The following is a 13,823-nucleotide window of genomic DNA, read 5'->3' as shown; positions in this document are numbered from 1 at the left end:
TGGTGGCATAACCCTATAGCCCTGTAACCCCAGCAGTTTTGAGGCTAGCTTGGGCTATATGGAGCACTGGCATCAGAAAATGAATGAATAAGTAAATGTGTCCTGGTGGTGCATTTTAAACCTGAAGGTCGGGGACTGAATTGGAAACGTAAATCATCTTAGATTTAATTATTCTCAGTTTGGCTATAGATATCTCCATCCAGGATAATTTGTAAACTTTATTAGGCTACATTTACCAGTAGATTCTGAATAAGCAAATCTATTGCCATGAACCTCTTTAGAATCAAAACTATTTACAGGTACATTTTCTTTCTTCTAAATCTAACCATTTAGCCAGGTGATGGTGGCGGATGCCTTTAATCCCAGCACTTGGGAGGCAGAGGCAGCAGATCTCTGTGAGTTCAAGGCCTGCCTGGTCTACAAAGTGAGTTCCAGGACAGCCTCCCTGTCTCAAAACCCTGTCTCAAAAACAAACAAACAAATAAATAAAAATAAATTTAACCATTTAAGGGAAGTTTGTGTTTGTTTCATCAAAATGAATCAAAGACTACGGCACGGTCTCCTGGTCACAGGGTCTAGATAATGGATGAAGCTGGGTAGGGGAAGGCATGGTGGGTCACACCTATAATCCCAGAACTAGGAAACTGAAGCAGCAGGCTCTCAAGTCAGAGGCCAGCCTTGGCTCAAGAAAGCAAGTTAGGACAGCCCATATGAAGCTGGCCAACATCCCACTGTGACTTTCCCGTATGGCTGCGTGCAGGGGGATACTTGAGACAGTCAAACCACACCCTAAAGTAAAACCATGCTGACTGGAATCTGATCATATTCTGAATGTTATCTGAAGATGAAGGTTTCTATCCTGCCTAGTCACACAGCTACTTTGCACCAAATAAATACAAGACACTATATTAATTATAAAACTGTTGGCCGATGGCTAGGGCTTCTTACTCACTGTCTTAATTATTAACCCATAATTACTAATCTGTGTATTTCTACATAGTTTTATCTTACCAGAGAACATCTGGAGAGTCCTATCTTCCCTGCCTCTACATGGCATCCCTCTTCTGGTGTCTCTCTTTCTCTCTCTCCCCCAGCATTCTCCTAGCCCCCTAGCCCCACCATCTTCCTGCCTCTACTGGCCAATAGAGTTTTACTCATCAACCAACAAGAGAAACATACACAGAAGTACATCCCCCATCAGTTGTCTGAAATTGTCAGATGGAGGAAAATACGGTGGCCAGTGCAAGGCAAGGCTACTTCCCTTCATGATAGAACAGGACGATCTAATCACAACAGCGGCATGCTGTGTACAAGGAGCTACCACCCCTCTGTGATGTACCGGGCTGTGCATGTCCTAGAGGTTTTCAGAGATGTTCTCAGGCAGTCTCACAATGTAGCTCTGGCTAGCCTCAACCTTCCTATATAAGCCCAGGCTGGCCTCAAACTCAGGATCCTTCCAGTGCTGGAATTACCGGTGGGCGACCGCACAAGTCTAACTTCTGAAGCAGAGCAATAAAATCTCTGTCAAAAAAAAAAAAAAAAAAAAAAAAAAAAAGGAGGTGTGGGCACAGAGAAGGGACATCTGGCAGAAGCTATTCTTTCATGTCGGGCTGCACTTACAGCTTTGCACTAACGTTATGTCATTCTGGGCATTTTCATTCTCTTGCCTGACCACACCCTCCCTCCTTAACCCAAACATACAGAATCTGTGTGAAAAATAAGCCTCTTTCCTCATTTGTTCTCCACAAGCTAATTAACAATGTTTATTTCAGACCAGGGACAGGCTTTTCCTGACTAGTGTGCACACCATTTTAATCAACAGAATGTAACTAACAAGCTTAAAGAGCCATTCAATACTGAATCAGCAGCTCATACCATATGCTGAGGGTAAAAACACACTTCCCCAAAAAAGCTAAATGCAGAAAGACCAAGGATAGAAGATGTATTTAATACTCAAGAAGTCTCACAGGATGTGCTTGTACGTGGAACACTGAGACTTCAAGGGGAACAAGTTACTCTTTAAATATACCTACCCTAGTCACCGGGCCAGCTAAGTCAGTGTTGGCAACTTAATTTATCTACACACACACACACACACACACACACACACAGATACAGACACACACAGAGACACACACAGACAGACACACAGACACACACCTTTTTCCACTACCTATTACAACGTTTAAACCCAAAACAAGATTTTTTTTGAGGAAAAATATAATCAATTATAGAAGTGTATATTAGATCGATTGGGGGGGGGCATTCAAGACAGGGTTTCTGTCCTGGAACACGTTTTGTAGACCAGACTGATCTGGAACTCAGCAATCCACCTGCCTCTGCCTCCAGAGTGCTGGGATTAAAGGCGTGTGTCTGTACTGTCTGGCTCTTAAATGTATTTCTTTACTGTGTTATTTTTTTCTGAAACATGGTTATATGGCTAACATATTTCATGTTAACTAGGGTTGTGTTTGTAATTTTCGACACTAATATAGTTGCTTTATTCTGTGATTACTGGCTAATATTTCAATTGGGGGAACCCACTAAATTATAGCTAAAAGATGTATATAAACTGCCTTTTTGCTTGTTTTGTTTTCGAGACAGGGTTTCTCTGTATTGCTTTGGAGGCTGTCCTGGAATTCACTCTGTAGACCAGGCTGCCCTTGAACTCACAGAGATCCGCCTGCCTCTGCCTCCGGAGTGCTGGGATCAAAGGCGTGCACCACTAACACCCAGCATGAACTGCCTTTTTAAAATATTTACTTTTATTACTTTTTAATTGAGCATGTTATCTATGTGGGAGCATGCATACGTGGGTGCAGCACCCTAGGAAACCAGAAGCCTAGGAACTTTGGAACTAGAATTATAGGCAGTGTTGAGCCTCTATGTGGGTGCTGGGAATCAAATGTTGGTCCTTTGCAAGAACGGCCAGTGCTCTTAACCACTGAGCCATCTTGTACTGTCACTGACAGGCCAGAAACTAGGTTGCTTTAGGTTCCAAAAGCCCTGGTTGTTTTGTTAGCATATATAGGAGTCCAGCCCCAGTCCCTGGCACCCTAATCATTTCTTATAAAAATGTCTTAAAACTAAACCCAACCTTGTTTTAGATAAATGGAAGGAGCCTGGCTGTTAGAGCTTGATAGACTAAATGTTTTCTTGGACTCAGTACTGGCTCCTTCGTCTCTTGTAGTCCTAACAACTAAAACCATCATAGCTGATTTCCATTTCCAACATGCTTCCGTACAGCAATCTAAAAACACCCCTTCACAGCCATCCAAAGGATGAAAACATTTCAGCTCACTTTAAAAATTGCTTTTTGAATTATATAAAAATTCCTGGCTGAGCCAGGCATGGCGGCACATGCCTTAATCCCAGCATTCAAGAGGCAGATGGATCTTCTATGAGTTCAAGGCCAGCCAGGGTTACATAGTGAGACTGTCTTTAAAAAACAAAATAACAACAACAACAAAAAAAAAAAACCCTACAGTGTAATTCTTGAGTGAGAAGTCCAGGAAGGAAAATCTAGAGTCCCAGGCCAGCCTTGCCTGTCACAGAAAGGTCCCATCTCAAAATACAAACCACACACATATTTTGTCCAAGTTGGCCTTCTTCCCAAGTTTTTGGCATTCAAAAAAAGAAAAGCTGGCACCAGTCAACAATGAAGAGCACAGAAAACTATTTTAAAGGTTAGGCTTAATTTTCAATTTACCTTCACACCAAAGTTTATATGTATGGAACAAAGTGTGACCTGCAGAGCCATAGCTCTCCAGAGGCTCTGGGGAAAGGTTCTCCCTGCCGGGATGACTCACCAGGTTTAGTCATGTTTCTTTACTGGCACCCTGCAGTACGCACACGTGTATACTTCACTTACTGGTCTGGAGAGATGGCTCAGTGGTTAAAAGCACTGGCTGGCTGCACTTCCAGAGGACCTGGGCTCAATTCCCAGCACCCAACCTGGTGGCTCCTGTAACTCGAGCCAATGCCTTATCAGGACTCCATGTACAGACATACACAAGTGAAACACCATGCACATAAAATAAATACTAATTATTAATGAGTTTCAGGTGTGTCAGGGAAAGTCCTCTTTCCTGTCTAAAGGTCCAGTGATGTCACTTTGTGGGGCTGTAGCTCTTCACCTTTCAGCCATCATGAACATTCAGTGTGTCACTGGGATAGATAGAACGCTGGGACCAACATTGTCCCCTCATTTCCTGACCAACAGTACCCTCCCCACCCCAGGAGTGCTAAGATTTAATGGTGTGTGCCACCATGCCCAGCCCCAAAACCCTTTTATGTTTATAGCTGTCTGCTTACCTTTTTTCTTGGGTGAAGCAACCTTTACTGATATTGCTCAGATACCACATTGATTATCCATTTCATGTCTACAATTCAGCGGTTTCGGTGTGTTCAAAAGTGTATACACTCAGGACTAAACTTGCATCTCACAAACACTGAACCTGTCTCTGGCAGGTGACTCAATGTACAGATTATGGAGAGTGGACCCCTGTGCCTGGCTTCCTTCACTCAGCTCATTTCCAGGACTCTCCCAATCTTTCCCATGTATCCCTTCATTTCTCTGAACCCTGACTAACACCATATAGGCAGACATTTTATTGATGCGTTCACCGGCCCTTAGGACATGGAAACTGTTTCCACCTTTTGGTTACAATGAAAAATGCAAACCTTGGTGTTTGTGTGCCAATTTTTGTTGTGATGCCTTTGTTTCTCTTATACACCCAGGACAGGACAGGACCCAGTTTTTTCATTGCTTTGAGGACCTACCAGATTGTTTTTCCAAAGAGGCTGAACTTTTACATTCCCACTGGTGTAGGAGAGTTCAGTCTCTCCACTCCCTTGCCAATACACACCTGACTCTAAAACCATCACAGTTCAGCCAAATGGTTCATGGGGTTCTTACTTTACTTCTCTGTCCCTTCTCACTGGCTTATCATCCATTATCTATTTTCTTGGGAAAGACATCTGTTCAGGTCTCTTGCCCATTTTGTTGTTAACCAGTTAATCAAGAACTCTGAGGCAGGGTCTCATTATGTATTCCAACTCAAGAGAGCTTTCTGCCTCTGTTCTCCATATACTGGAATTAAAGGTGTGTGCAATCACACAAGACTTACGATTTTTTTTTTTTAATTATCATGTATGTGTGCAGACATTCATGGCCCGTTTTCATATTTATTTGTACAAGGTCTATAGATAACCATGGTGATATCTTGTTATACTCTAATAAACAGAGATTGAAGATCAGAAGGCAGAGCTAGCTAGTTGTTAAGCATAGAGGTCTGGAGGTCTGTACAGACAGACAGGAAGTGGTATTGCTGGGCAGAGAGAGTACGTGATAAGGCGGGAGGAGACAGGAGCTCAGTCTTTCCGCTGTTAAGTTAGCCAAGCAAAGACGGTGTGGCTTGCTTCTTCATCTCTGTGATCTTGCAGCATTCCCCCTATATCTGACTCCGGGCTTTTATTGAGACCTATTAGAACTCTTGCTACAGGTAACATTAGTAGAGTAAATGTATAAAAAGTCACATTACAAAGAAATACAGGGCACCCCAAACTCTACAAACTACACAATTTTATTTATAAAACTCAGCATATTGCTTTACAGTACCCAGTTACAGATCTCAACTTCAGAACATTTCTGAAAGCGTTTAAAGTATCATCAACTACTGTGGTACACTGCCGTCCCCAGGTCCTGGTGGTAAGCATTACAGAGAACTCCACAAAGATGAGCTTCTCCTTATTATCTGCATCTGCTGGTCTTCGTTCTCTCATGTGACCTTTATTCGAGAAATGATTTCATTTACAAAACTGTTGTTCTTTGCGACCACCTCGGCTTTCAGTTGTTTCAGCTTCATTGTGATAGTCTCCTCCGACATGTCAGTAAAGGGCACTTGCTTCACCTTGGACAGGAACTCCATAATAATTTTCTCACCTTGCTGAAAGACACACATGTCCCATCGTCATTATAAGTCACTTTGGGCAGTAATGCACTCTTCCTTTTAAAGATTTATTTTTAGTCATGTGTCTGTATGATGGGTGCCTTAGAGGCCAGAGGATGGTGTTGGGTCCTCTGGACTGAGTGCTGGGAACCAACCGGGATCTCTGGGAAGCAGCAAGCACTCTTCCTCCAGCCTGCCGGAGCTAACGCCTCTTTCCTTAGCTTTGAGCTAAATGTGCTAGTTGATGTTTAGCAAACATTTTTATCATGATAAGTGGGTAAGCAATTCTTAGAGTCACAAAGCCCTTGACTGCTATGAATTTCTCCAGAGAAAGTCTTTAATAAGACATTTGTACTTGTTTTGTTTCTCAAGACAGGGTTTCTCTGTGTAGCCTTGACTGGAACTTGCTCTGCAGACCAGGCTGGCCTTGAATTCAGAGAAGATTCACCTGCTCCTGCATCCTGAGTGTTGGGATTAAAAGTGTGTGCCACCACCCAGCAACATTTATACTCTATTCTCGGATGATAAGGAATTGAGATTTAGTAGTTCTTCAAGCCCTCTGCTTTAAATGACATGGGATTTACTCAGGGGAAAAAGAACTTAAGGTTTCTAAGGCATACTTTAGGCAATGAAATTTCCTCTTACACACACACACACACACACACACACACACACACACACACACACACACGTACGTGTGCACATAGAGTGTTTCCATTTCTATTTACTGCTCAAGTGTTGTACCAAAGGGGACGGTTATTACTTTTTAGGGCAAATTTCTTAACTCACACTCTTCATCTACAAATGGGGATATTATCAACTTCACACATTTGTTGTGAGGATTCAAGAAATCTACAGCAGGTCTCAAGCAAGACTAGGTACTGTGTAATGTGTTATAGCAGGTGAAGCAGAACTCAACGGCCCATGTTCACACAAGAGAACCAAATGGTAGCATATAGGCAAAGACTCTCCTCCTCTCCCTCTCCCCGACCCTCTAGGAAATTCAAACTCCAGCATAGCCAAAACACAAAAATGTACTTTCTAAAAACAAAGACAAAAGCCTATACTAAGAGCAGTAAAAATGTTGTCTCCTTTAGCTTTAAAACTTTTCCAGACATGTCTTTTTGATTTCGGCTTTCTTGGAAACCAGGAATTGCATAAAACAGCCTGTCTAATTCCAAGCATCAGGACCTGGGAGTTTGATACACTCAGGGAAGGACAGATGCAAACCCATTCCAAGCTCAGGATGGTGGCTTTCCCCACCTGAAATTATGAGCAAATTTTATTTTTCCTTTTTGTACAGCAACTATTTATTTAGGGAAAAAAAAAAAAAAAAAAAAACCAGGTAAAAGCTAAAGCTATGTGGGGATGACAGACAGGAGCTGGGGGGCACAGTATAGGGGTGACAGGAGCTGAGGGGCAGTGTGGGGATGATAGGAGCTGGATCCAGATACTTGTGCATGTTAAGCAGGTACTCTATCATGTGACTCTACTCCAGGTCTTATCCTTCCATCACACAAAGGTATATGGTACAGAAATGAGAGAGAGGAGAAGGAGCAAGAGGTCTGTGTGTGTGTGTGTGTGTGTGTGTGTGTGTGGTGTTTCACATGTTTAATTCCAGCACTCGGGAAGCAGAGGCAGGTGGATCTCTATGAGTTCCGGGTCAGCCCAGTCTCAACAGTGAATCCCAGCCAAAACAATATGATGAGATTCTATTTCAAAAGCAAACAACCCAACAACAAACAACCCAGGGATGGGTTTTGGTTATGCTAAGAAATATGAGCCAATAGGAATGACTGGAAGCAAGTACTGAAATCCTATAGGGAGGCTCTGATACACAACAGAACTAAAGCCCAGACAACCAACCTCTCTCTCCAGATAGCACTTCTTTGCGGCCGGTTCCATTTCTCCGTCACGTCCCTGTGAGGTCCCAATGTTCTGAAACTCCTCAAGCTCCAGAGCCTTTTGTCTGGCGCACTCTATCACATGCTGAGGGAAATTAGCGAGCTCAGCCACGTGAATCCCAAAACTCTGATCACAGACACCTATGGGAAAGGTGGGTAGATGGGAGGGGAGAAAGGAAAAGCAGTTATGTTAACGGGGTGTCCTTTGTATTGTCACATTAGAAAACACAATTTTAGATGATTTCAAATACATTAGCCAAGCTGTTCAGGGCACCTCAGATAAAACTTCAATGAATCTCCACAACCTGGCTCACATCCTCTCTCTCACTGTGCGTCACTGCAAACAGATGGTGACGAAAACGTTCGACCCAAGTAACAAGTGAACTCGGAGACTGCAGCTGCATTATCAGTGATGCTACTACAAAGCTGCTGTGCCTCAACTATGTACCAACTGTTTAAAAAAATACTAGGTCTACTTATTTATCCCCCACACTCTTATCTAGAGCTGGACACTGCTCAACTAGATGCATGGACACGTATCTGCTAGCACATCCACAATGAGGGGGAACTCACTTCCTTTCTCTCTGTGCCACACTCACCTAGCCCGGAAGAGTTCCAAAGCCACTTCTGTGGCACACAACATACAAATAGTGATTTGAAAGCAGGACCAGACTGTCATGCTGAAAGCCACATCTACTACAAATACTGTTTTCTCCAGCAATAATGCAAACACAGTAACTCAAAATAGTTCCCATCACAGCAAAAACAACCAAAAGGAAAGCATCAAGACTACATGAACAGTAGCAAGAACAAAACATGTTCACGGAAAATCAATACAGACATTCTGATGACTGGCAAAAATAATCATCTGATATGACAAAGAAACCTCCCAATGCCTCCCAGGAAGTTAGCATCATCGACTCAGTAATACGAGGGGGGCTAGATCACAACCAGATTTTCCAGAAGGATGTCACTCCAGCAGATGAACCCTCCAGAGCCACTGTGAACTGTGTCAGGGCATCTGAACTCATCAGGTTCAAATGCACATGTAATAAACCAACCCCTCTGTTGTTCTTTTGTTACGGTTATAGGAATAAAGGCTGGAGAAGGGGGTGGGGGTGGTCCCTCATGGGGGTCTGGAGTGAGTGGGGTCCCAAGGTAAGGTACCACATGAGAGAGCATAGCAGGTTCCATAGCAGGTGAGGGTGACCGAGGCGAGGGACTAACAGGCCAAGCAGACAGAGCTTGAATGAGTTTATTTAGAAAGGAGAGTGAGGGGGAAGGGAAGAGACATAGAGGCTCCAGGAACAGAAGGGGGGGTGGGGGCTGGAGCAAAAGAGAGCTTAAGTGGGCAGGGGTCTGACTTTTAAAGGGTCCTTTACACCTGCTTGCAGATCAGTACTCATGGAACCCTGAGCTGACCAGAGTACTGCCTGAGTGCATTCTGCCAGGTGACAGGGGCAGACCAGGGTAATGCCTGAGTCCTTACACCCTCTCCTCTTTAGCATTCTCATGCACATAATCTATACTGCTCTTGTCTCTACACTAGACAGCCCCCAGTAAAGATGGCTAAGCAGTTAAGAGCATTGACTGTCCTTCCAGAGGACCTGGAGGGTCCACTTCCTAGCACCCACATAGCAGCTCACAACTGCCTATAACTCCAGTTCCAGGAGATCTGACACCATCACACAGACATACAAATAGGCTAAATATCAATGCAATAAAATAAATAAATCTCAAAAGAACAACCATGGAGAATGAATAGTTCAAGGGGTACCACTTCAGACACAAATCCCCGTCAGGTTGTGCACACCCACCTTTTTTCACTTGGTAAAGCATAGTTAAGGTGTCTTCACTAGTTAGTGCTGTGACGTGCAGATTATTGACAGTTGGTATCTGGCTGGCCAAAGCAGTAAGTTCATGAAAATGGGTTGCAAACATGCAAAAGGCACCAATCTTCGTTGCAATATACTCTGATATAGCCCATGCTAAGCCAAATCCATCATATGTAGAGGTTCCTCTTCCCAGTTCGTCAATGATTATTAAGGAATCTTTGGTTGCTGACCTGAAATGCATAATTACAGGACATAAAATGTAGTTCAGAGCCTAGTGTGGTGGCCATACGCCTTTAATCCCAGCACTCAGGAACCAGGGGTAGTCAGATCTCTGAGTTCGAGGCCAGCCTGGACTACAGACTAAGTTCCAGGACAGGATAGCCAGAGCTGTTACACAGAAGTCCTGTCTCGAGAAATCATACACATACACACACACACACACACACACACACACACACACAAGTTCAGGGATCATCGTGGAAGAGGGGAAACACTAAAAGAGCCAGGGATAGTGGATGTCTACAGCACAGTATTTGTTGAACACAGCCATAGCACACATGAATCCACATCATCGAGTCTGACAGTCTGTCTCTGTCTCTGTCTGCTTTTTAAGACAGGATCTGTCTTTGTAGTCCTGGCTATCCTAAAGGTCATTATACGGACCAGGCTGGCCTCGAACTCACAGAGATCCGACTACTACTGCCTCCCAAGTGCTGGGATTAAAGGCGTGTGCCACCACTCCCCACATTTATTTCTCTGTCAATTGCCACCTCATTTTTGAAAATTTAAAGTAATATAGACTTATTGATCAATAATTATTAAAACAATCATTAGCGTTAAACTGCAACCACACAAAGGATTTCAGCTCCCTTTAAAAGAGCAATAGGGAAAAGAGCAAATAAACACATGACCATAAAACCCATCAGTGAAGAAGTACTTTTACCATCAGAACTTTAAAGAACTGGGCTGGAGAGATGGCTTAGTGTTTAAAAGCACTGGCTGCTCTTCCAGGTTCAGCTCCCAGCACCCACGCAGCAGCTCACAACTGTCCTAACTCCAGTTCCAAGGGACCTGGCATCCATGGCAAAACACCAATGTACGTTAAAAAAGAACGTTAAGGTTAAGAAAGGATTTGAACAAAGGACAAGAAGGACTGTTCCAGGTGTTGTGAACAGTAAGAGCTTTAATATTTATTTTATGTAGTGTATCTGTGTGTGCTACAGTATATGTATGTGCACCATGGCCACACAGGAACACGTGTTGGCTGGAGGCATCAGATGTGTTAAAACTACAACTACACCTCTGCAACTAGTGTTACACACAGTTGTGCACAACCATGTGGGTGCTGGAAACCAACCCAGGTCCTCTGCAAGAGCACTAAGTACTCGTAACTGTTGAGCCATCTCTCTGGCCCAAGAACTTTGTTTTTAAAAGATTACAAGCTGTTTCCCTTGTTCTGTTTTTAGATACTTGCTATGCTGCCCAAGCTGATCTCAAACAACTAAAATTGAGTTCCTCCCTGTCTACTACATAGCCGGGACAGCAGGCATCCAGGCTCCGATCACCCTTTGAAGATAATATAAAGTACATATAGTTCACAGAAAAACAATCACTAAACTAAGAATGCCAGTCACACATTACAGATGCATCCACAAATGTACTTCACACAAAATGGGGCCCCAAGTCTCCATTTTCAGGGGTCTAGGACTCACACGTACCTGAGGATAGACGCAGTCTCTAGCATTTCAGCCATGAATGTGGAAACACCTTTTAGCTGACTGTCACCAGCCCCAACTCGAGCCAGGATGCAATCCAAAATGGACACCTCTGCTGACTCACAGGGCACAAAACACCCAATTTGGGCCATGAGTGCAATCACGCCAGTCTGACGGATGTATGTTGATTTACCTCCCATATTGGGACCTATAAAATGAATTATATCAAAAAGCAAGACTATTGATTTCTTCCACTAACAATTAAGATACTAGTAGTTTAAAACTGTAACTGAAGATTACATAAGTCATTATAATATGCCAATCAGACACACAAGCCATCAGAAAAGCATGCAAAGTCACAGCCTCCAAATGTGATGTTCTTAGTTTCTTTAGACAAACCTACACAGAGCCCTTTAACAGGAGACCGGTCCTAAAACACAGCTAACCTGGAGCTTGACTATCTACATATATTACCCGGCCCAAAGATACCTACAGGCTAATTTAATGATGTCAAGAGTATACGCAACTGATTAGTCAATAACATTATCATTAATAAGAGGGCTAGTAATGAATAATCAGTCTGGGCCAACTCTTCGTATCACATAAACTCCACAATACACAACCCTTCTTTTGGCAAATACAATTTCCTTGCTTAAGTTAGGTTAACAATTTAAATGCCCACTTAGGGAAATGATAGAATCTTGTCATCACTCTCTGTATAACTGTTACTTTCCTATTGTTTCCTGCACTCTGGATCTGATCACCCATCTCTCAAAACAGTCTAGCTACCTTTTGAATGAATATGAACACAGTGCTACATCTTAAAGGGACTGCTAGCCTAAGCTAAGGAAGAATTCCTATCCCATCTTCCAAAGACTGACTCTGATGAGCTTTTTGAGTGAAACAATGCTTGTTTTAAAATGCTCTGAACACCTGAAACACAAGTTTTTTTTTTTTAATCCATACAATATTATGTCTGTCCTAAACTTCAGCTACCCCAAAAATCTTCCTTCTAATCAGGATCTGAAAGTATTAAGAACCCAAGAGATACATTCATTCTCTAATGTCAGAACAGAGACTGTCTTCATCAACTTAAAACACATTTTCATTCCAGCATTTAATTAATAAGTAAGTAAATAAGTAAATAAACAAATATATAAATAAGCGTTAGCCCTTCACACAAAGCCCAGAGAGTAGGTTTTTGGTTTGTCCCTTTCTCCCCCAACTCCTTAAACAAATTTTACCAGCTGGGTAGTGGTGGTGCATGTCTTTAATCCCAGCACTCAGGAGGCAGAGGTAGGCTGATTTTTGTGAGTTTGAAGCCAGCCTGGTCTATCCAGGACAGCCAGGGCTACACAGAGAAACCCTGTGTTGAAAACCAAAAAACAACAATAACAGATCTACCAGTAATGATGTGGAACATCTGTTTGTCTTTCTCAAAGTGCACATCATTTGGAATAAACGCAACTTCATCTTGAACTTCAACACAAGCGTGCCTGGAGGCCTTCAGTATAATTCTTCCTTTGCCCTTCTCCAAGATGACTGGCCGCACGTAAGGAACGGGTGCTCCATTTGAGACGTGAGCAAAGCTGACCACAGCGTCTAACTGAGCTAACACGTCATTGAGCGTCTGCATTGGCTCTACGTAGCCTGTAAAAACATGAAACAGGGCATGTATGTAGGATTATCAAATAATAAAGACACACCTTATAATAAAAATTTAGCTCAAGACCTTTTAAAAAAATTATCAAGTTTGCTATAATAAAATATGAAAAGAAGCCTGAAATTTGGGGCTGGAGAATTGGCTCAGTGGTTAAGAGCACTGGCTGTTCTTCCGGAGGACCCAGGTTCAATTCCCAACACACCTTTCTGTAACTCCAGTTCCAGGGGATCCAACACCCTCACAGACATACATACATGTAGACAAAACACCAATGTACACCAAATAAATAGTCATGTAAAAAAAAAAAAGCCCAAAACTCAACATGTTGTTAAATGTATGTATGTGTGATGACAATGGTAGGGTCACCACAAGAAGCGAGCAAGCACAAGCAGACTATAAGAATAGTAGCTGAGCTTCACTCCGCCCAATGGCACATGCAGGGTTTCAGTTTAACACACTTCTATGACTCTGCTCTGCCACAGCAGCAGGACCAAAAGCTATCACATACAACTCCCTATCACAGGCTAGACAAGAGAGGTGAAGACAGCAATGGTCAAAATGCGTAAATGCTAACAGGGTAGAGTGACTGACACGGCAAATCCACATCTCATAATCTATCATGCAGACATCAGTATCAGTGCGTCTGGATAGTCCTTCAGGAATACATAAGATTTTCTGAATTTGCTTCAAAATTCTGGTTTTTTAAATACAGTCTCAATATGTAGGCCAGGCTGGCCTTGAACTCTGAGATCTGA

At 42.9% G+C, this 13,823-nt stretch overlaps 1 protein-coding gene across 1 annotated transcript in view; it reads right to left on the bottom strand.

The window, feature by feature from the left end:
- Window positions 1–5,567: 5,567 nt before the first annotated feature.
- Msh2 (mutS homolog 2) overlaps window positions 5,568–13,823 on the bottom strand; it is a 47,950-nt gene continuing 39,694 nt past the window's right edge. The window contains exons 12-16 of the mRNA XM_051175229.1: window positions 12,810–13,055; window positions 11,409–11,613; window positions 9,673–9,920; window positions 7,818–7,996; window positions 5,568–5,948 (exon numbers count right to left, since the gene is read on the bottom strand). Of these exons, the coding sequence (XP_051031186.1) occupies window positions 5,781–5,948; window positions 7,818–7,996; window positions 9,673–9,920; window positions 11,409–11,613; window positions 12,810–13,055 (1,046 nt within the window). The 3' untranslated portion in view covers window positions 5,568–5,780. The remainder of the gene's footprint in view (window positions 5,949–7,817; window positions 7,997–9,672; window positions 9,921–11,408; window positions 11,614–12,809; window positions 13,056–13,823) is intronic.

The sequence above is a fragment of the Phodopus roborovskii genome, unplaced genomic scaffold (genome assembly GCF_943737965.1).
Source record: "Phodopus roborovskii unplaced genomic scaffold, PHOROB, whole genome shotgun sequence".
NCBI classification, from domain to species: Eukaryota; Metazoa; Chordata; class Mammalia; order Rodentia; family Cricetidae; genus Phodopus; species Phodopus roborovskii.
This window is presented reverse-complemented; position numbering and strand designations above follow the sequence as displayed.